The sequence below is a fragment of the Strongylocentrotus purpuratus genome, unplaced genomic scaffold, assembly GCF_000002235.5.
Source record: "Strongylocentrotus purpuratus isolate Spur 01 unplaced genomic scaffold, Spur_5.0 spur5_scaffold_1, whole genome shotgun sequence".
Classification (NCBI taxonomy): Eukaryota; Metazoa; Echinodermata; class Echinoidea; order Camarodonta; family Strongylocentrotidae; genus Strongylocentrotus; species Strongylocentrotus purpuratus.
In genome coordinates, this window is record NW_022145594.1 from 2948211 (window position 1) to 2972972 (window position 24762).

General features: G+C 37.8%; 2 protein-coding genes across 2 annotated transcripts; both read right to left on the reverse strand.

Moving 5' to 3' along the window:
* Positions 1-13571: 13571 nt before the first annotated feature.
* On the reverse strand, positions 13572-19117 carry LOC115920937 (protein NLRC5-like). The gene is made up of 3 exons (XM_030977729.1): positions 17380-19117; positions 14077-14235; positions 13572-13589 (listed from the first exon to the last, which is right to left on the reverse strand). The coding sequence occupies exons 1-3, from the start codon at positions 19072-19074 to the stop codon at positions 13572-13574; spliced, it is 1872 nt and encodes a 623-aa protein (XP_030833589.1). The 5' UTR covers positions 19075-19117.
* Positions 19118-19588: 471 nt separating this feature from the next.
* Positions 19589-21700, reverse strand: LOC115920938. Its single transcript, XM_030977730.1, has 2 exons — positions 21360-21700; positions 19589-19919 (listed from the first exon to the last, which is right to left on the reverse strand). The coding sequence occupies exons 1-2, from the start codon at positions 21536-21538 to the stop codon at positions 19589-19591; spliced, it is 510 nt and encodes a 169-aa protein (XP_030833590.1). The 5' UTR covers positions 21539-21700.
* Positions 21701-24762: the final 3062 nt, after the last annotated feature.

Sequence of the window (24762 nt, forward strand, 5' to 3'; positions counted from 1 at the left end):
CCAAAATCTTATCAGATTGTCTTCCTATGGTGATACACACTATCATTAAGTTTGAAGTTTAAATCTCCAGTGGTTCTTGAGATATTATGATAACAATCTCAATGTATGGAATTTCATAAGTTGACCTCTGTGACCCTTGACCTTTGACCTACGTGCTCCAAAATCTAATCAGATCGTCTTCCTATGGTGATACATACTATCCTTAAGTTTGAAGTTTTTACATCTCCAGTGGTTCTTGAGATATCATGATAACAATCTCAATGTATGGAATTTCATAAGTTGACCTCTATGACCCTTGACATTTGACCTACGTGCTCCAAAATGTAATCAGATTGTTTTCCTATAGTGATACACACTATCACTAAGTTTGGAGTTTAAATCTCCAGTGGTTCTTGAGATATCATGATAACAATCTCAATGTATGGAATTTCATAAGTTGACCTCTGTGACCCTTGACCTTTGACATACCTGCTCCAAAATCTAATCAGATCGTCTTCCTATGGTGATACATACTATCCTTAAGTTTGAAGTTTAAATCTCAAATGGTTCTTGAGAAATCGCGCTAACAAACTCAATACAAGGAATTTCATAAGTTGACCTCTGTGACCTGTGACCTTTGACCTACGTACTCCAAAATCTAATCAGATCGTCTTCCTATGGTGATAAATACTATTCCCGAGTCTTAAGTTTAAATCTTAAATGGTTCTTGAGATATTGTGATAACGGTCAAACGGGACGGACGTACGGACGGACAACCCGAAAACATGATGCCTCCGGCACCACCTTCGGTGGCGGAGGCATAAAAATCGTGGAGTGACTGGTTTTACCATACTTGTTTTCCAAAATAGACTGTAGTGTTATGAAAACTGTTAGGAAAACACAAAAATTTGATTTCGATTTCGAATCATAAATATATTGATAATCTAACAAGCGATCGACTTGTAAAAGTTATAGAGTTCCTGACTGACCTAAAGGTTTATAATTATAATTGCAGCATGCGCTAAATCTAGGAATTTGTTTCAGAATCTGAGACAAAGTTACCCAATCCCTTTAACATAGTGAAGGTATTCATAACTCTGGTTTCATGTCACAAGAAAGCTAAGTCAAAAGGATGTGGTTATTGTACAGTTTTGGTAAATTCAAGTCTTTATCGAAATTAGAACCGGTCGGATATTGATTAGTGATCAAAATAATATTAATCTAATACACAATGGAATTTCAAGTATCTATGCGATTCTACAGTTTGCTTTCATTCCATATTTCATGACTATTTAGACATTTTGGGTAAATGGATTATAATTTTTAAAAAAAGGTGTTTGGAATTTTAAAAAGACATGTATACATAGACATCATATCATCAATACTATTCTTTCCTTTTTCAATGACCCTTTCCATGACATTCACATTAGGACAAACATACCTGAATGGATGGTGCCTTTGCTTTCAATGCAGAGTAGAACTCCTCAGTGAATGCGTAATTAGCGAGTGTCAGGTCAGTCAGGTTTGGCATAGAACACAGTGCTTCTGCTAGGTGAAGTGATGACGCTGGTGTGAGACACTGGAGACGATAAAGCCTGACAGTCTGGACCTGCATTGTTTGACAATACAGTTAAGCAGCAAATCTATACATGCATTTGTTTTATTTACAAGTACTAATTTCTCATTGCATTCTCATAACTATCACCTAGGATATATATAACACAGCTGTATTCATATTTACATTCTTAACCTTAAGATAAATAAATAGATTTTTTTTTAAATCAATTCTTGTATATTTAAACATTCAAGTTTCTTTCAGTAGGATGATTAAGTTATTTATTCTTTCATAAATATCCTATATCTGTTTGCATTGATACATCCTACTCCTAACACTGAAATAAATAATACCCAGAAATCTGCATTCGTTATTAAAGGCATCGTTTAACAACGTTAAATCTTAGATGAATGGCCCTACGTGTCATCAGTGTCTGTGATATGGTGTAATATGAAGCCCTAAAAAGAATTGCGCTTCCAAATGATCATGAAGCGCCTCAAAAAAGTAAAAATCGTTAAGCAGCTAATCTATACATGCATTTGTTTTATTTACTAGTACTAATTTCTCATTGCAATCATATATCTATCACCTACGGCATGTATATAACACCTGTATTTATATTCACATTTCTTAACAAAAACAATTAAATAAATAAATGAATAAATAAATAAAAAATAAAATAAATAAAAATCATCAGAGGGAATATTTAAGTGGTCTTCTTCTTCTTCTGGAGTTGCTATGGTCAGTGCTTCCAGATCTTCTTGGGTGCAAGGGTCTTTGTGTTCAGGAGAATAAAACTTAACAAATTTTAAGTGATAGCCTTAATAAAACAAATTCAGAGCCGGTCAAAAATATCTTGAAATTACTCCTATTTGATTACTTAGCAAGGAAAAAAAATCTCTCCATATTCAGCAGTTTCCTTGCTTGCCATTCTCACTGAGGTCTATGAGAGTGTAGGCATATGGAGCCTGTGGCAAACAATAGCTCTTTATAAATTGTTATCAAGGCCTAAATGTTGTGAAGTTTGGAGAGCAAAATTGCCTATTTATACCATGATGTGATGGTTGTTAGTTTCTTGTCTTTCCTCTCTTAAAAATGCATACCATGTGCAGATCCTTCCCCCCCCCCCCCACCCTCCCCCTGGTTGTACTCAAAACTGTGTAGATAAACCTACACCATTAAACTGAGCACCACCGCCATCATTTTTTCGATCTATAGACCAAGGTTTCCTTAGTTTGCCCAAGGAAAATGCAAATTTAATATTATTAAGTTGTTCGACAGCATCACTCAGTCTGATCTCATTAAAGAAACATTGTTTCTAAAGACTGAGGCTTCCTTGGTTTCTTCGGGAAAATGCAAAATTAATTATGCTTAGTTGTTTGATATATCATCACCCAGTCTGATTGTATGTAAATGATATCTCTAGATAATAGTTTTAGTATCCATGTCATAAAGGGAATTTAATCATGAAGCTAGCTAGATTAACCAAAATTGTCCATTGAGAAATAATTTGATAGCCAGGTAGACAATCGTGTTAGCCTCCAAGAAAGGGGTTCTAGCTAGGACATCATTTAAAGTACGTCTCTGCTCACTGATGTAAAAGTTTGCTCTCAAATATTATTCTTTCAAAATAGTTTGATTGTCAATCAATTTGGAACCTCTATGTGTGAGTCTACATCAAATTCTTACTGATATTAAGACTATATAGCCTTTACAATGTTTTCATTAACCACTTGACTGCTATTGGCTTAATACGCTTTCATACCCCGTGCTACTCGCACTATCATTTGTGGGACTGAAACATCACTGCCGGATCTTTTTTTTTTTTGGAAGAGCGCCAGCTACTGTTCAAGACCTGTATAACGTCATTGCAGTGCTAATTACACAGTAGGGCTAGGCATAATATGCAGTGCTTCGGTCTTGAAAGTGCAATGCACTAAGCACGTACATGTACGTCACTGTTGGCCAACCTTTTAAAGCTCGCGGGCCACAGCTAACGATTGGCATAACTTGGCGGGCCATAGGTAATGTTCTCCTCTCCCCCCACACACACTCATGCAATACGTGTACACATCTGCAATTTTGCAAAAACTAATAATCAAATAACAAAATCAGTGGAAAAAAAATCAGGTTTACTTTTTTAGTGTGATTTCTAAGGGGGGATTTGATGGACAAGTTTCAGGAAGTTAGACTGGTTACTAATTTGTCAGGTCTTTGTTTTCTAGCCTCACCCTGTAACTCTCCATAATTTGCTAGATGCAGCATGTCATAATGTCTTGCTATGTTGTTAACCTTCATTACATTCACACTCTGGTGACAAATGAGGCAAAGTGGGTTACCTTTCTCTTCTATGAAGAAATACTTCAGAGATCAATCTGATTTAAAGTTTCTGCCTTCATCAGAAACCTTTCTTTTCTTCGTAGGTCTCGAAGTTGATGCCATATGTTGGTTGTTATTTTAAACAAAATCAAGGACACAGCAGAAAAAATATCCTAACCTTTATTAGTTGTACAATATCCTAACCTTTATTAGTTGTACAATGTACATCTCATTGAGCGCGGTTTAAAGGGAAGGGGACTATCCAGTTTACGATTAAGATTCATGAGAAAATTCAACGGTGGGAGAAAAGGGTTGTAAGTTTGAAGACAAGTATGGCATTTCAAACATGGCATTTCGATTCACAACATTTGTATATTTACAAACGTTACTGCGTGCGGAAATTACAAACTTAAATTAACACGGCGAGTGATGTTAATGTCATTAATGTTATGGAACGAGAGGAAATTTGAGGAGTTTTGTATCAACCAAGTAGTCAATAGGCGGTGTCACAGGAAAAATCACAACCAATCTTGAATAAACCAGATTTTAGAAATCTAGTTTTTTCATTTACATCGGTGACAGACTGGTGACAGGCTACGAATAATCTGGATAACTAAAATGCAGATTTTTAATGGCCCATTGCCATTGTGACATCACATGTTCAATCAAAAGTAATGCGCAATTAATGCGTCTCATTAAATCCGTGCTTATTTAATTGTGCCAAAGTTATGATAGCGCGTATGCCAGCCAATCATTAAGTCAGACCTTACACTGACCTTAAAGGGGATTATTTCAACATTGGTGTCAGACAGAAAAATCCCTTGGAAAATCCTTTCAAGGGAGAATTATCTTGTTTCGTTAGAGGATTTTTCGAGGGATTTTTTAAAGTTGATATTCTAAGCAAATAAATATCCTTATACAGTACCTACGGCAAGCATATATTATTTATAAGTTTTTCAATTACATATAATATCACAAAAACATTCTGGCTACTCAAAATCCTCAATTGAAATGTTGAAAATATCTGCCTCTCTTTGCATAGAAAATCAGTCACGGCGCTGGTCTACTATTTATGACATCACGTCCGGGAAAGAGTATATTCAAGTACCCGGATGTTCCATAGAAAGCATGTGCAGAGAGATACGATTTTCTGCTTATTTTGTTTCAAAGGCTGAAAAGTCTAATACATCATAATTCTATGTAAAATTCTTTACCTTCCCTTAATATTTCATAGTACTAATATCTATACCCCTTTTAAAAATTATGACATATACATGCCAACGATGTGCTATTAGTCGATATTTTCACCATGTAATTAGGTGGTCTGTCGATGACAGATCCCCTATTGATTTCGCTAGAATTTTCTTTCTTTCTTTATTCTTTATTCTTTATTTTTATTTCTTCCGTACACTTTTTTGTGCACACGTTTACTCGAAATCGACATGGTCAATTTCCTTTGAATTTCTGTCAGTCATCAAGCCCTATGATTTCAAGTCTAATTAACTTTTTCAAGTTCATGGGGTCATCGTGACGTCATCCAGGCGCCATTTTGTAAAAATCAGGTCATTATCGTATCTCAATAATGAGTCATCAAAAATGAACCAAATTTGGTATACATCAACTTCAGGTCAAAGGTCAACTAAAAATGTTGACAAATTTTGCGCGCGCACCTCGACGCGCACGTACGCACGCATCAAATTTTTAAAATGCTCTAATTCGTTTCAAATTTTTTTTGCACACGTTTCAGGCCATTGTAAGCATTTTCAAAATTTGCGCGCGCGTTTCCGCGCGTATCCGCGCGTCCTGGCATTTTGCAACATAGAATCGCCAAATTTTTTCTGTTATCATATTTATTACATTTTTCCAAGCATTTTGATACCTTGTTTACCTTTTTCCGACCAGTAATAACGCAATTAGCGGCTGTCAAAGTTGAACGCACGCACCGACCTGCGCTATCTGTATCCACAATACATGGGCAAAAACATGCCTATACAAAATTCATTTTAACTCTTCAGAATGGATATATACCCCCCAATTTCTTTCATATTTAAATAGATTATGAGTTGGAGATATGATTTCATGTCTCATTTGACCCTCAATTAACTCATGACGTCATCATAATGGCCTCCGAACTCAAAATTTCAATTTGCATATTATGACGTCAGCAGATTTTTAGAAAATTGATTGTATCTCTGTGAATATTGATTAATTTTCTTTCAAATTTTGATATGTTCTACCTGAGAATATTCTCTACAAATGCAGTAACCACGATATTTCATTTTGACAATGGCATCATGGCGTATTTTTGAGATTAAAGGAGGCATGTCAATTTTTCACATTTTGCGTGTATTCTCTATGGGACATGACTTTTTCTCAAAACTGGATTCTACATTCTTGTCTTTCGCGAGCAATATCTCCGTCGTTTGATCTTCGTTTAAGCTGAGCTTTGAGTATGTTGTAGCTGAGAAAATATGCTATCTTAAGTGTGCCCTTTATTTTTCGATCAGATGCCGGGATCATGCTCATATTTCACTTACAAAGTGGGATTTGAGATTTCCATTTTTCGTTTACTTGTAATCTCTATGGGAAATGTTTTGGTATATCGGTAACGCACTTGACTTCCGACCTCGAGGTCCCTGGTTCGAGTCCGGGCGTCTCCAACAATTTTTTTCTTCACTTTTTTTTCTTTTTAACCTTTCACTGTACCATCTCCTTTGAATATTAAAACACGTACAATCGCAAATAATGTAATAAACAACCATATTTCCTTTATTATTCCCCTATTATCACTTGATCCATTACTTTTCGCGTGTAATCCTTATAGGAGATGACTTTTTCTCAAATCTGGATTCTACATTCTTGTCTTTTGCAAGCAATATCGCCGTTATTTCGGCTTGATTTTTGTTGATTTTTGAGTATGTTGTAGCTGAGACTATATGCTATCTAAATGTTCTCTCATTTTTTTCAGTCTGTCATCATGGTCTGTTGATGATAATCATCAACATCATCATGATCATCATCATCATCATCGTCATCACAATTACTATCAAGATCATCATCATCATGATCATCATGACGATCATCATTGTTTACATGTCTATATAACTTCTCCCTTTCTCAAGATAGTAAATATTATAATCTATCATAAGACTTGAAGACAGACCACCTTATTCGTCCTCGTGACGAATTAATTTATTTTTATTTCTTCCGTACACTTTTTTTGTGTATACGTTTACACAAAATCGACTTGGTCAATTTCCTTCAAATTTCTGATAGTCATTAGGCCCTATAATATCAAGTTCCCGAAACCTTTTTCAAGTTCATGGGGTCATCGTGACGTCATCCAGGCGCCATTTTGTAAAAATCAGGTCATTATCATATCTCGATAACGAGTCATAAAAAATAAACCATATTTGGTATACATCAACTTCAGGTCAAAGGTCAACTAAAAATGTAAACAAATTTTGCGCGCGCACCTCGACGCGCACGTACGTGCGCATTAAAATTTTAAAATGCTCAAATTCGTTCCAAATTAATTTTACATACGTTTCAGGCAATTTTAAGCATTTTGCAAAAAAACGCGCGCACGCCCATGCGTGCACGTTTTCGCCCGTACTCGCATTTTGCAACGTAGAATCGCCAAATTTTCTCTGTCATCATATTTGGCACATTTATTCAAGCATTTTGATACCTTGTTCACCTTTTTCTGACCATTAATAACGGAATGAGCGTCCGTTAAGATACGCATCCGTGCGTGCGAGCTCTTGTAATACATAACATACATGTGCAAAAACATGCCTATACAAAATTCATTGTAACTCTTCAGAATGGACAGATACCCCCAATTTTCTTTCATATTTAGATAGATTATGAGTCGGAGATATGATTTCATGTCTCATTTGACCCTCAATTAACTCATGACGTCATCATAATGGCCTCCGAACTCAAAATTTCAATTTGCATATTATGACGTCAGCAGATTTTTGGAAAATTGATTGTATCTCGGTAAATATTCACCATTTTTCTTTCGAATTTTGATATGTTCTACCTAAGAATATTCTCTACAAATGTAGTCCCCACGATATTTCATTTTGACAATGGTATCATGGCGTATTTTTGCGATTAAAGGAGGCATGTCAATTTTTTACATTTTGCGTGTATTCTCTATGGGACATGACTTTTTCTCAAAACTGGATTCTACATTCTCGTATTTCGCGAGCAATATCTCCGTCGTTTTATCTTTGTTTACGCTGAGCTTTGAGTATGTTGTAGCTGAGACAATAAGCTATCACAAATGTGACATTTATTTCTCGATCAGATGCCGGGATCATGCTCATATTTCAGACCACCTTAATCGTCCTCGTGACGATTTAAATTCTAGTTTTTGTTTTGGTGTTGAAATCGACCCAGGCACGGAGTGAACAGTAGCTGTCTGGTAAGTGGACCCATGCACAGTTCATTACCATACAGCGATCTCCCGATGGTATCTTCTTCCTTTTTCCCATGTCTCTCGCCTTCCTTGGCCCTGAAGATCCTTCATCTTCTTCCATGCAGTGCATTGTGCGATCTACCAATTTAATTCTGACACCAGTAGTCACTGAGGAGCAGGTCTCTGAGGCTGTTCACACCGGCAGAGATCTGTGCGGTGTGGAAGGTACAACGTCGTTTCAGTCCGCCCAACAGCGAGCCACGGCGAGCCAAAACCGCGTGCCACTGGAGTACCTCTTGGTCTAGCGCTTGCTAGACCGCGCTATTTTTGCCGGTGTAAACCCGAGCTACGATAGCACGCCGGAAGTCATCGTTCTACACGCAGGGAATTTTATACTCATTCTATTTTGGTGCAATCTGAATCTGAATCGGTACAACTCAACACTCCTAGTTCGTAATAGCGCGCAAAATCTTTGACCGCTCTGACCTCATGACGTCATGGCAACAGGACCTCTCAAAAAAGGGGGTGCTACGATAGACCGCGCTATCTCACTGCGGTGTGGATCCGGCGAATGCCAATGGGCGGACTGTGGGTCGCGCTACGATAGAGGAAGCGCGCTTGCATGATCTCGTTCAAGTTTGATATTTTACAACATAAAATGTTAAACTGGTACAGTATCCTTTTTCGAGGCAGTTACACACATCTATGGGCATGTTCACACCGCAAGGGGTGACAGTGAGTTGTACCGATTCAGATTCAGATCGCACCAAAATAGAATGAGTATAAAATTCCCCGCGTGTAGAACAATGACTTCCGGCGTGCTATCGTAGCTCGGGTTCACACCGGCAGAGATAGGGCGGTCTAGCGCGCGCTAAGACCGCGCTATTTCTCGTGTACCGCCCCCAAGAGGTGCTCCAGTGGCACGCCGTTTTGGCTCACCGTGGCTCGCTGTTGGGCGGACCGAAACGACGTTGTACCTTCCACACCGCAGAGATAGCGCGGTCTAGCGCGCGCTAGACCGCGCTATCTCTGCAGGTGTGAACAGCCTCTATGATAAGTACTATCATAGTTCTAGGCCTATTCGTTTTTACAAAACTGCTCCAGGTTGACAAGATAATGCATCCACCTATTCATACGTGCATGATTTAACCCTGTTTCCCAAGCAGTAAACTCGTCTTAAATCTCTACCAAACAGGTAAATATGAGGATATAAAAATAAATCAGAGACTGGAAAATGTTGCTTCGTTATTCTTCATTCAAATGAAAACAGAAAATCCATCAAATATACTCATTAACAACAACAAATCTAAGCTCTGACAGGATTGCATTTACGTAGGGATATCACTGCCATTCACTCTCACTGAGCCCTGAGTCCCGTTCGTGACGTCATGGATAGAGGCCCGACTCTACATGCACTTCCGGGTTTCAGACTTAGATATTTTGGTAGAGTTTGCTCGCATAAATTCACCATTCTAAACTTGTTTTTGTCAGTTGGACACCATTTAGTGTTATTCTGGGGGTTAAAAGCTTTATATTGATGTAATTATCTCAATATTTGAGATTGTCTTAGAATATCAACTTTAAGGGATTTTTTAAAGGATTTTTTAAGGAATAATTGATGACAGACGGCCAATTAAGAGGATAACTAAAATCCAGATTTTCGGCCTCTGTGTGACACCGCCTAATAAGTTGTGAATGATAAAAACAAATTATGGAAATAGAGATAGCTGTGTGTAAATGTGTTACCCTATTTCATCGCTGCTATGCGGGCCGCATTTATGAGCTATTTTTATAATTACTTTTTCAAAGCTCCGCGGGCCGCACAGAAAGAGCTCGATGTACGTGGTACGCACAGGGAAGCGAGAGCGAGAACACATACATTGTACGTGGTCCGCAGTCAAGTGGTTAAAGGGACTTGGTAACATTGTGCAGATGAGATAAAATGGTGCTAACATAGTGATTCCACTGCTAGATGTACAATTAGAGATAAACTGATCTGATCAATTCCTGAATTCTCCCAACTATATTATTATAAATTAATTAAATTTAGGTCAATATAAACCGTCACAAAGCAATGAATTGGCTCTCCAAATGTACCATTCCAAACATTAATATGTGGAACGATTGTTTAAAGCCTGTTTGGTGTCTTATTTTCATGGAAAATTGGGTGGGAAAATTCAAAATTTGGTTGGGAGAATTTACTGTTAGTGGGTGTTGCACAGTGACGCCTTCAGAGAAAACCATAAATATCTTTATTTGAGAGTTTTTTTCAGGATTTTTGGCATTTTAGAGGGTTAGTACGGTAGAAGGAATATAATAACTAACATTTGCTTTAAAAAAATACGCTGTTTTTCCATCAATCTTCAACAATGTAATACAGAGTCACTTTAATATAGGAAGGAAAAGGAGAAAGAGGGCGTGCAGGAATACATGTACATTCTACTCATTTAAAACAAAAATCAAGGCAAGAACAATAAAGAGTGAATTCATGGTCTCATCAAATAATCCAGTATTGAAATATCATTATGATGAGAGAAGATGGGGAGAAGAGGTAGAGAAAAAAAGACATAGAGAGAGAGACAGAGAGACAGAGAGAGAAAGGACGAAGGTATAGAAGTAAATTGTTTGAAAGTTTTAACAGAAATACTTGACAATTCATTACATAGTGCAGGCAAGAGAAGTAACAATAAAACCGATGGTAATCACAACGAAATCTAATATTCATAGAGGATGGATTATTTTTCAATATTTAATAGTTATGAGTTTAAATATCAATGAAACAATTAAGTTGGCATCAAAACATCTTCTACCTATCTTCTAGATAAATTCAAGCATTTCAAATGTATGTCTAACTGATCATACACATCCTAATAATCTGGGAGTGCCTTGTTTAGTTCGGATACAAGAATTTAAAAAAAATCACTTCATGGTTTGACAAAATCAATGTCAGTAGTGATTCCATAGACAGAATCACTTGAAGGTTTGATTCCATGGACAAAATCACTATGTGAGATTGATTTTGTGATGAAATCATACATGTGTCACGTACATAGCGCCCCACATTGCATAGTTAAAAGTAGAAGAGGGGGGGGGGGGGTGGTGACATGGACATTTTGACATCTAGTGCAGTGATCTTTGTTGGATTAGTATGCTTAATTCACAGTACCTTTATAATTGACCTAGGAAAATAATATGTGAAAGCAAAATAGAAACAGATCAAACTTGATTGATAAGCAGAATTTTCACCTCATTTTTGTTATAGCCCTGGCATTTTACCTCTGATATGTACCTCTCACACTTTTACACCAAATAAATTGTCCTTGGTAGTTGCCAGGGAGGGGGGTAAATTTTCCAAGGGGTATAATGCAGTTGTCCAGATACAGTCCATGGAAGTGATTTAAATTGTGCAAACCCAGGCGCGTAGCCAGGGGGGGAGGTGGGGGCGGTCGCCCCCCGCCAAAACGCTGGCCGAAAAAAATAAAAAGAGAGAGAAAGAGAAGAAAAAAAGTAAGAAGACGTAGGAAGAAAAAGGGAAAGGAGTCGAGAACGGTACAACGAATCGTCTTCTTTCTCTAATAATTTAATGAAATGTCAAAGCTTCCGTGCTTCGAAAGAGGGGGACTAAATACATATAAGGATTAAGGGTCGGGAAAGGTACAATCGTCTTCTTTGTCTAATAATACGTCAAAGCTTCCGCGCTTCGCGCAGGAGGAGGGGGGAGGGACTGAATTCAGACAAGGATTAAGAGTCGAGAACGGTACTTCGAGTCGTCTTCTTTCTCTAATAAATTAATGGAACGTCAAAACTTCCGCGCTTCGCGCGTGAGGGGGACTGAATACAGATAAGAATTAAGGGTCGAGAAAGGTACAACGAATCGTCTTCTTTCTCTAATAATTTAATGAAACGTCAAAGCTTCCGCGCTTCGAAAGAGGGGGACTGAATACATATAAGGATTAAGGGTCGGGAAAGGTACAACAAATCGTCTTCTTTGTCTAATAATACGTCAAAGCTTCCGCGCTTCGCGCAGGAGGAGGGGGGAGGACTGAATTCAGACAAAGATTAAGAGTCGAGAACGGTACTTCGAGTCGTCTTCTTTCTCTAATAAATTAATGGAAGGTCAAAACTTCCGCGCTTCACGCGTGAGGGGGACTGAATACAGATAAGAATTAAGGGTCGAGAAAGGTACAACGAATCGTCTTCTTTGTCTAATAATACGTCAAAGCTTCCGCGCTATGCGCAGGAAGGGCGGACTGAATTCAGACAAGGATTAGGAGTCGAGAAAGGTACAACGAATCGTCTTCTTTCAAAGCTTCCGCGCTTCGCGTGCTCACTACAGCCCCCCCCCCCTAAAATGAAATCCTGGCTACGCGCTTGTGCAAACCCTGCTACCCATGGACACTAATAATATACTCCTCTGTATTTATCTAATTATTGTATATCTTTTAATTGTATCTTGTGTTATGTGATGTAAAATTTAACATCTTCCATTTTGTAAATTCCATAGAGGGGCCAGAATCTACTAGCAAATACATGTGCTATTTTCTGGAATTTCATAAGTTGACCTTTGTGAAACTGACCTTTGACCTATTTACTCCAAATTCTGATGAGATTGTCTTCCTATAGTGATATATACTATCATGAAGTTTAAAGTTCACATCTCAAGTGGTTCTTGAGATATCACGTTAACAAGAAAGTGGGTCGGACGGACGGACAGACCCAAAACAAAAAGCCTCCGGCAGCACCTTTGGTGATAATGATAATAATAAACGCTTAACTTTCACCAAGATAACATTTCTAAAATTAAGAAATACATATACATATGACTTTCAGTACATGCCAAAAACATGTTCCTCAATCCTAAGTTGTAAGGATGATGCAAATTCTCTTCTTGCAAATGCGAATGTGACCAATACTAAAAGGCATCAGAGTCCAAAAAAAAAAAGGCAAGAATCACTCTCCCTTCTTATTTCTTCCCATTGATTGTAGCCTACAATGAGATTTTGTATTCATCTAAAAAATAGTTTATTATTGTTATCTACCCTATGTTTTACTACATGTGCTTTCTATTTTTTTCTTTCATAAAGCTCAATGAAAAACAAATCGGCAACTCTGTGACGTATCTTGCAAAGTCCCCTCCCTTTGACCCTGTAATAAAATACTTTTAAAAATTTATGATTTCCCGTATGAAATGTTTCAATCATACAATCATCCTAAATGTAAATACTACAAATAACTTGTTATGCAACCCCTGTATAAACAAATCTATTCCGTCATCAATAACTAAGGAAATTAAGGTTTGTGAATTTTCTGCAAAGAGCAAATTGTAGAGGAGCTTACAAGATACATCACAGTATTGCAAATATGTGTTCTACTGATGACAACATAAAAATGTATAACTTTCAAATCTTTAATCAGATATCGTTCAAACTTTCACTTATATGTTTCTCTTATTTTTCTGCTTTTATTAAAATCAACTTAATATCAAGGTGGACTTCCCCTTTAAGAATGTTGTTATCTTCCTACAAAATTTATGTGAGTTTATTTTCGCATTCAAGTTGTATATTAAAGAAAACAACTATTTACATGGTGCTTCATGCTAACCCGCTAAGTTTCCACGGTTAGTATTCACACTAAAAAGCTTTTGTTAACACTGCTGCCGCCTTCGTGAAAAGATCATCTTCAAAGGAATTAAAGAAAAGTGAAATTAAGATTAGAAAGGGAAGAGATGGTAATTATGGAATGAAATTAAATTCAAATCACACACATACATCAAACTTGTGAGTGAACTGCTCACCTTTGATTCTTTTCCTCTCCTTGCAAGTGTTTCAAAAAAATGAAGATGTAATTTGGAATCAAAAACAGAAACTTCCTTCAAGGCTGGCATGGAGCATATCATCTCTGCCACATCAAGTGACATAGTAGGTCCACAATTTCTCTTAATATGGAGTTCAACCTGGAAAATAATGACAAAGTGATAACTAATGGGATGCAGAATATAGATGTTCACTTGGATGTAAGCCATACATGAGTAACCTACATGAGCGGTTGCCCTAAATCATTATGTGCTGCTAGAACTACAGAGAGTGAGAGGGAAATGTGAATAACTAAGGGCACAGACTGAAGAAGTACTGCCATGACATTTCAAATTCAAAATTTATTGTCCAATGATTGGAAATTTGTTCCGTTTGCATGTAGTACAAGATTACAGATTATAAACATCAATAAGATACAAATGGATACAGAATAGTACATTTGTCTTGAACATACATGTAGGTAACACCAAAAAACACCAACCCGTCCCCCAACAAATTTGATAGGTCAACATGCAGACTAAAATTTGATTCATAATTTAGAATAAGTAACTAAATTGAATTCATATCAAATTCTTATTTTTGCGACAGTAGGAATATCTCATCTTAGTTTACCATGTAATAAACAGAGAATCCTTAAACAAAATCTAATACCCCTTTCAAACTGGCCTGATTTTCATTGGATGCATCCGATGAAATGGCCACTATGAATGCTACAGAGGAGAAAAAGCCGATAAAAAGAAGAGAAATAGGCGATTAAATTCTCCTGCTCAAGAGCAGGACAAATTCTCATTCTATCCGTGTGAAACCGATGAAACAGCCACTGTGAATGCGTTCGGGAGAAAACAGCGATTAAAACAGCGATTAAAATGGCCTAACGTCGCAGAGTACGCGCGCTTTATTGTAACCAGCTGTGTTTGTTGACTTTTTGTTGAACATGCTGCATGCCAGCTAGATGGGGCACAGGCTTAATAATTACGTAATACTTCTTCACTTCCAGGAAGGGCCCGCCACAGCGAGTGTATTTCACCGGCAGTATGAAAGCGACAGCAGGGAAAACGGCGGTTTCACCTTTGTTAATTACATCAGGAAAATTAAATCAGTATTTTCATCGGTGTGACTCCGATAGAAGCCAGTTTGAAAGAAGTATCAGAACAGGTTTCAAAGGAGATTATTTTAAAAGTCAACATCATCTGGTGCCTCCATCAAACCTTAATCATTTATATATGTTAATAGAAACACGATTACTAAATTGAAAGGGTGGATACAGAGCAAAAATCTTGGCTAGCAAAGGAGAAAAGAAGAACGAATGTTGATACCCCCTGCATGAGCACATACATGCATTCAGTTTTACCAAGGGAGAGTGAAGCAGGAGATAGGATGAATTGGTCAAAATTAATCATGTACATTTATGTTAAGAGTTGCAATATCAATAACAACAATTTTACACAGGGCCAAGAATATCAAAAAGATTCCTTTGTGCCCTTTTAAACATTTATAAATCAAGAATTGTGATTTCAATTAGACAAGAGATATTTTTTTGGAAGGGATGAAAATGTGCAAACTATTTATGAAGTTTCCTGTCCCCAAATCTTATCTCATCTAAAAGGTATAGATGCAATGTGTATGCATGTGCCAGTACATACAGTATTACATAATAATGTAATTGAATTGACGTCCTCGTCATTGTCCGATATCAATTTGCGTGTTCTGAAATCTTTTTCTTATTCCTCTTCCACCCAAATCACATTGTTTTGCATGCAGCTAGTGCTTGTTATTCCTAATTAGGTCCTTTTCTCTATCCCAATTCCTTTTAGATTTTGTATGCAGCTTTACCATCTCACCGTCTGCACTAGCTGCTGAACTTCGTCCAGGCGCCATTTTGACCGTTTCAGGACTGTTTACATGCCTTTCTTTCAGCCTCCCTATCTCCCCTGTCCTAGATGCTACAGACTTCTAACAAATTACTCTAAACAGTGCAAGAGTTGCTCTCAATCTTAAATATACAATTGGTCCTTCAAAATGCAATCTTCATACGCTCAATATAAGGCCGAAATCCACTTTTTCAACAATCGCCTCGATGGTGCCTCGATCATACATGTACCTTAATCATTTATAAATGTTATTAGGAATACGATCACTAAATTAATATGGTGGATTTCTGTCTGAATTTTTTACAGCATCTTTATCTTTGCATTGCACATATTTCTGCTGAATTTCACACAACAATATAGTAATGCATGATATGAATAGCATCCTCTAAAGTTCTGACAATGGATGTTTATAGGGCCATACATGTACCTTTATCATGCCTAGCTTTATCAGTACCCTTTTTTGGATTTAGATACTTCAAGATAAACAATTTTCAGCAAAAAAAAAAAATTGTCCTACCACTGACCGACTTGAGAAAAATTGCTCTCGAAAACCATACTTTTCAGGATAATTCCTTAAAAACTTCAACATAATATATATATATATGTGTGCAATTTGCGAACTTTATACCTAGGTCTATGAAACTTAGCAGACATGTGTAATCGTGTATCAAACTACTTGACAACCGGATGCCAACTCAGTTGGTAAAATTTCATGACGTCGATCATCACTAGTAAAATGCTGAATTTGCTATGCATCACATAACAATGCGTGAAATGCTTGTAGTACCACAATGGAATGCCCCATCAAATGGTTCTATACACATGCAGTATAGTTTCACTAAGAACATTTTGAGTAAATCGAAATTGGGAGCAAGTTACAATTGGGATTACGCAGGGTTTCGGCTATGACATCAATTTTCAGACTGATTTTCGCCCCTTTTCGGTTTTTTCTTTATCTTGAAATTGTATTGACAAGAATTTTCTGGGTGGCCAGACTCGGGGCATATCTCATAGCCCAATTTCGAAAATCTGTCAAGCAGTACGTTTTAGATGCCATTTTATATCCTGCATTACAATGTATCGCTCTACATGTATGCGTCATGTAATTGGTATGGAAAACAATATGTGGGTAATGACATATGCCTTGTTGCGTGTTGTGTTCATTGTACATAGGATCATCGTTCTAATTGCTCAGTTTATTTATCTGCTCAAAGAAATAGAAATACAGTCATCAATGCATACATGTATATCATCACTGATTGCAGTTTAAGTTTTAAAATTATCACTGTGTAAACCTCCTTGATGCACCCTTCCATAATTATATTCTAGTACAGTATTAAGAAAATTGCAAAAAGATGTAATGTAAGGAAATGGATGAACTAATTTTGTTCATCAAACTGTGATCAAACTTACCACATGTGGTCCAATGAATGCATAACCAGCTACAGTGTGTGCTGTCGTCAATGTGTCTATGGTCAGCTTAATCTCCTCTGATGAAACCCTGTCCTTCACCACGGCCGCTACATCTCGGTCCTGACTCTCAAAGGCTACATCAACAATGAAAGGTAACTCTTTACCTATGGCCAATGAATCCCTGTTTTTTCCCTGAAGCATAGACTTCATTACATGGGTTGCAATACTTTTGTTCTGTGACACAGTGAAGTACAGTAGATACCTAAACTCCCCCTTCCTTGGCAGCACTACTTGCTCAATCAGCCTCTTGAATTCATTACGATCTGATTCATACAGGGAAGCAAGATGGACTCCAGCCATGTACTCCTGAAACAGTTTGTGAGGGAAGAAGACTGGCAATTGCACATAAGAATTCCCTTTATGCATGTCCATGCTAGGGGTAATTCTGTCCTCCTGAGACAAAATCCCAACCCTACAGGCAGTGTCCTTGGATTCTGGGCATATTTCGAAATCATCTGTACCGAAAACTAAGGTATTTTCTAGCAGACCATTGAGGGCCTGTTTGGCAATTGGTATAAGGAGCTCATCAATTTTTTTCAAAAAGGCAAGAAGTGAGGGGCTGCCTACTTTCTTCACCTCTTTCTGAGCATAATGTTCTTTTAGAAAGGCAATCATTGTTTTGAATATTTGGGAAAAAGTTTTCAGTGATTTCATTTCCTTTAGTTTTTGCTCACCAAGTTCTTTCCACATAAGACACAACATGGCTACATATATAGGAAAGTGGGCCATGTTTTCATATATGACATCATTCTCACGGGTGAACTGGATAAGCTGATTTGCTTTATCCTCATTCTTTGGAAAGTATTTGTGAATGTAAACTGACAAATTCTCTCGGTTGAAACCCTCAACATGAATGAATGTGTAGAGCTTCATTAGATCACCATCTGATCTAATCTCTACTGCTCTCCATGGGCGAGTGGTAACCAAGACAGGGCAAGAGGCAAGTTGATCGGAACAAAGAATATCTACAAGTCCAATATCACCAGTCTCAGATAAGCTTCCACATGCCTCTGAAGATTTGACACTTGGCTGTGATGGCTGAAGTTGCATTTGATCAGTAGACTGTGATTCGCAGGATTTTGACTTCATGATTTCGCCACTGACTTCGTCTAGCCCATCAAATGCGATGAATACCTTGTCAGGATTTGACTGGATATACTCAGTAATCTGAGAAACCGTTGCTGGATTGTCTTTGGCCAGATAAGACTTTACAATCTTGCCAATAGTGTGTTGCTTGAATTCACGTAGAGGAACAATCAAGACCCACACAAAGTGACTGAAATGCCTCCCTTCAATCCAGTCCCAGGCAATCTTAGCACAAAATGTAGTTTTTCCAGCCCCTGCCTCTCCCTGAACCATGATCCGCTTGGGGAACTCTCCATTGACTTTGAGATCAAGGATATCATTGTAATCTAGCATTCGTTTCTCTGTCCTATGTTCTTCTAGTAAGACAAGATTAGTATACATGTCTTGAAACTGCACAGTGGAAGCAGGATTGAGAGGATCAGCTCTGATCTTACAGACAGTTGACCTGTACTTGAACTTGAAATCATTTGCACACCGCTCAACCAGTTCAGGAGAAAGTGGTTTGGTCTGAGATCCAGCTGAAGGAGGTTTGGTCTGTGATTCGAGCATTCTTGATGGCCCTCCTAAAAATACATAGATAATCCATATTCACATGATTACACATAAACATGTATTTTGATACATCTGAAAAGATTTTAAAGACATGAGGCCAATAGTGTGACCTACAACTAGGTGCATGCACTCATGTAAAGAAAGTCCTACATGTTTGTCTGGATTTGTATGAAGTCATGAAGTCAACTATGCATCCGTGCATGGGCAGATGCATAATTATAGTTATCATAATGAGATGACTCAAAAGAATATAATTTGTTTGTAGATCATGTACACATAAAGAAAGCTGACAAACATTAAATTCTGCCGTCATTCAAAGAACTTGTACTATACTGGTGTACAGAAAATATCTAAAATTAACAAAGTTAAATTAGTAAATTATAAAAACATACATGGGGCCTGAAATATTTGACACTTCTGTAAATTGTGGCAAATGTACATGTATAGAACACAGAACATCATTCACTTTATCTAGATGGTAAAAACTGACTTTACTTTCATGCATGGTTTTCTATATCTTCTGTTGACATAGCAAGACTGCAATAATTAGTATCTGTTTACCTGTGCTTTTTGGTTCATTGAGTAATCTGTCTGATAAGCCACCCAAGTCAATCTCTCGTAGTTTGTCTGCCAAAAGCTGCCGTTTGTTTGAGTGTGGAGGTTGCTGCATGACATTCCATTTCATGAATACATCAAAAAATGCGTTGGTATGGCTATTTGACTTCTGAATCAGGATGTTCTCTAGCTGAGCATAGGAGAAACCTAGAGATGTCCCTACAGCGTTGTAGTAAGATGGTTGGATATCCTTGGCCAGCTTCAGGAACTCCATGTCACTGACAGTACTGTAAAATGAGTAATAAATCAATTGGGTACAATAGGATATTAGTTAGAGAAATTGCCTGAGAAAATATAATGTGATACTCAACAATTTGTATTACATACGTGCTCGAGCATGCAATATAAAACAGCCTAGGGATATTAGAATATAATGCCTGTGATATTAACATTTGAAACATATTGCCCCAAGTTGCAGGTCAGGGCAGTATTGTTCTGACAAGGGTAATCATTTTTTTTTTAAAGCAGAGTTAGGCAGTATCGGTACATACAATAATGATATGATGATAATAATAAGAAGAAAAGGATAACTACTACACGTACTTGTCAAAATAATGATGTTTACATGTATTATCATCACAACAATTGATGATGATGATTATGATTATTATTATCATCATCATTATTGTTATTATTCTCATTATTATTACCTTCATCATCATAATCTATATCATGCAGAATCACTATAAGTTTGTTCTATAACATGATGATTTTAAGTGTCACATTGACTCATTCATGACAATTGACCACGTTGTGTGGTTTGCCTTGTTTAAGAAGGTTGAGTTCTGGGAAAGGTGAAGAAAAAAATTGTGAGTTTTTTCACATTTTTATGTTAGTATGGAAGAGTATCATAGAACAAAATCTTCCCTGAAAAAAACAGCTCTTCAAATGCCCTCATTATTAAAAAATGACAAATATTTTGTTTTTGACCACATGCACTTTCCTGCCGCCATGTTTGTGGAGTCCCAAATACGGTACACATTTCTGTGTCCAGCTAGTACATATGACTTTTAGCAAGACTGGGCAAAATTATCATTCTGACAACTCCAATACCTCAAAGTATACTTATGTGCTACATGATCAACCTTTCCTATCGCTTCCACACCATTTCTTTTGCAAAGCAATCATGGACCTATAGGTCCCTGTTTCATAAAACTTGTTATCAATCAAAAATGCTAAATTTCTATGACATTCCTGATCTTAGGCTCTCAGCAGAACAAATGCCACAATAGACCAGTTCACGGTTAGCACATCTCTGCAATGGCCCCGAATATCCACAGATCTTCAAAACATGAAGAGGTCCCACGTACTTTGTACATTTTGAAATAATCACTCCTACAGCGATGGAGGTGCTACATAAATAGCCTTTGTTTCCCCCTTTTTAAAAGAATAATTCCACCTGTGTATCCTGGAGTGCACTGCTTGTGCATGAATGAATAATGATTACATAATTTCATGAGCACATATCCGGTATTTCGTCTCCGTATTTTTCACAATTTATTCTGCAATGACATTTATCTGCTCATGCTCAGACTGCAACCGTGAACTGGCTTATTCTAGTAGCTTATAACAGTTATTGTAACTTGTTATGATAACAAGATTAATGAAACAGGGCCCAGAACTCAACGTCATTGTTAACCCTGAAGGTGCTACTAGTATATGCATACCTTGCTGCAGTGTTAGGACCTGGATTGGTTTCAACGTCACCAGATCTCATCAAGAGGATCAGGAGCAGATAGAGAAGGCAGAATCCATCCATGGTGTAAGATATCCTTCTCACTCGACAGAGATTTAGTCCTCTGGAAAATGGTGATATCACATGGACGACAGTATCTGAAAAAAACATTCAAAAATATAAATATTAGGTATACAAAACAGATGGAATAACTATCCCTGAGAGTTTCAATTCACTACATCTATAATAGCTTAAGGTTTTGGGTGCTTTACTTCAACACCATAAACTTTTTCGCCCATGCCTCCTGAAACCCGTCCTTTGGAATGAATGGCTGGGACCAGCCAAGAAGCTGTGCCTCGCAGGGTTAATATTCACGAAATGCTATATTTGGGCAGAAAACAATGATGTTGTGATTTTGTTTTTTAGTAGACAATCAGGGCACACATGCAGGTTTCTTTCCGAGCATGCAATGAGCAACATCATGTATTGCACCATATTTATAGAGATCCCAGGAGTGCATTCAAGGCCCCTCGGCCCAGCAGCTGCAAGAAGAGGCACAGGAATGGAATCAAATTAATGCATAAATCTTTGTTAAGTGCCTCGTTATAATAATTTTATTTCAATAATCAGAATGTGAATTGCAAACATTAGTTGTTGCTACATGTAGGTAGGACAAACATGATTTCTTGTCCTAGACTACCTAACAACATCATGGAATACGGTCTACATGCAATTTGCATTCTGACTATTGAAGTACAATTATTTGTAACAGGTGAATGAAATGCTTCTAACAAAGATTTATGCATATTAAATTTGCTTTCATTTAATACGAAAAAAAATTGAGAAATTCTAAAAATAGATATTTGATGACGTCATGCACACTTCACCATACGACAACATACGACAACACAATTATTGACTAATCGCCAATAACTCAAAACACAACAACAACAACAACAAGGAACAACAAGGTAGATTTAGATCTAGAACGACCCTAGACCTATGTAGATCATAGTAAATACACTAACCTTGTTTCACTTCAGTTTACAAAAGTAGCATTTCGTCTACAGAGCGACTTCAATCTAAATCTACTGAAACTGAAGAAAGATCCTCAAATTTACTAAGATCAATCACTGAATCGAACTCGAAAGCTAGGCGAGGTGGCGTGGCAGTACAGGACGTGCATGTGCACATACAATGGCGACTGTACAGTTCGGTGGGTCACTGAGCGCGCGAATGAATGAGGGGAATCCCCGGCTCTTTTCAGCAATGTTGTTGTTGGGGTTTAGATGGCGCTCTTCAATTTTGACAGATTATCTACGCCACGGCGTTCCTTCTTTAATGCAGCATCGAACTTGATCTCATGGCTCACTTTTACTGATGGAGGGGGGGGGGGGGGTCTGTCTTTCCAGACTTCTGTTTTCGAGTCATGACTTGGCTCACCTATCTCAGCGAAGTGCGGGTTACACAGCTATAATAGTGTAGAAAGTTCAGTTCAGTTCAGTCTTCTGCTAGTGTGGTGTGGAACAAGTACGCTGTAAATCACAATTATCATAATATTATAATCATTATTGTTGCATGATCTGGTATTATGACAGAAAGTCTCTTTCATCAGAGCACTTCATCTGCACCGTCTCATAGGCTAGCTTTCCTTTTGTCTTTTCCCTTTTTTTTTTTAACACTATAGCTATAGATTGAAATCGGTCATTAGTGAGACAGTTTTCAGGGTCTCCAATAACGATTGTTGTCATGTCAGTGCCGGATCCAGGGGGCGATTCGGCCATGCACTCCTTTTCGGCGGCCTGGAAAGGGGGAAGAGAGCGACGGAAATAAAAAATAGAAAAGAAGGTTAAGAGGAGAAGAGATGAAAATGAAAGAGAGGTATAGAGAGAGTGAGAGAAACACAGAGAGATATATACGAGAGAGAGAGAGAGAGAGGGGAGAGAGAGAAGGAGAGAGAGAGAGAGAGAGAGAAGGAGGGAGAGGGGGAGAGGGGAGGAAGAGAGAGAGAGAGAGAGAGAGAGGGGGGGGGGGAGAGAGAGAGAGAGAACAGGAAATAAAAACATTAAACCTAAATTTACACATATAGATTTCCTTCGTTGAGTTTACTTGACATGGGCCTACGAAGACTTCGGAGGAAAATAAAACAGTACAAAACACAGTTAATATAATTTATGCAAAATAGTTTTTTTTTTAAGAGAGAGAGAGAGATCATTTTTTCTAAAAATGAAATGATAAAGGCTAGTTAATTTCAAGGAGAAAATTACAATTTCTATCACTCGTGCCAGCCATCTTAAAGGTTCTAAAATAAATTGTTAAAAACTGAAGAACTTCGAGGCTCCCTAGCAAAGGCTCTGCCCCGGCAGGGGCTCTAAGGCGGGCCCCTGGACCTCAAAACAACCTGTTGTACGTTCTATAAAATTGTTGTTAGGAGAGAGCTAGGGTGTGTTTCTACCGCAGACGGCTATCTGGAAGGTTCTGAATAACTAAAACTTGAGCGCGTCCGGGGGCTCCGCCCCTCGACCCTCGGGCTTGCCTCTGCAAGCTGACGGGGCACTATAACAGGTCTGTGGACCCCATCCGTATTAGTGGTTCCCAAGAAAAAAACCTTTGTTCTATAAACTTGTCTTTAAGAGAGCATAACAAAAAAATGTTTTTTTCAATTTTATTGAACAGTGAGTCTCAAAAGTAGGTGTAAATTGTTTTGGGGGAATTTAAAGGGTTTTCCCCAAACAATAACGTGGGGGGATAAATATGAAGTGTTAGTTATTATGTTTAGTTGCATAATGAATTGAAGTATTCATCAGTGTACTCTTAGAAAAGTTAGTACATTTATTGAGACTACGCATTGGTTCTAAATAGAAACATATTAGAAGCGGTTCTAAAAGGGTTTGGGCTCAACCCCCCCCCCCCCCTCCCCTAAGTTATCTTTCTAGTGGCAAGAGGCCTCATCCGCCCCTAGTGAAAATATGGCCGTATACGCCCATGGCTGAGGTGCTTCTTCTTCCAATTGTTCTGTTAATCTTCAAAGGGCTATGCAGCCTATATCGGCTACCAGTTAGTGAAATTTGTTATGAATAAAATGATAAATCCATTAAAAAATGCGTTTTTGAGGGTTAATGATGAAATAAGAAATATAATGCTCATTTACAATGCCACTCACTGCTTCCCTGTCTTTTTAAAATGTTTTCTCTCTCTCTTTCTCTCTTCCTTTCTCTTTCACTATCTTTAACTCTAACCCCTCCCCCTCTCTTTCTCTTCCTACGTATTTTCTCGGTCTCTATTCATCTTTCTTACCCCCCCCCCCTCTCTCTCTCTCATTCCTCCACTATTCCGTTTACTTCCGTGTCCCGGTATGTGTCTCCCTCATTTCTGCCCCTCCCCCCCCCCCCCGA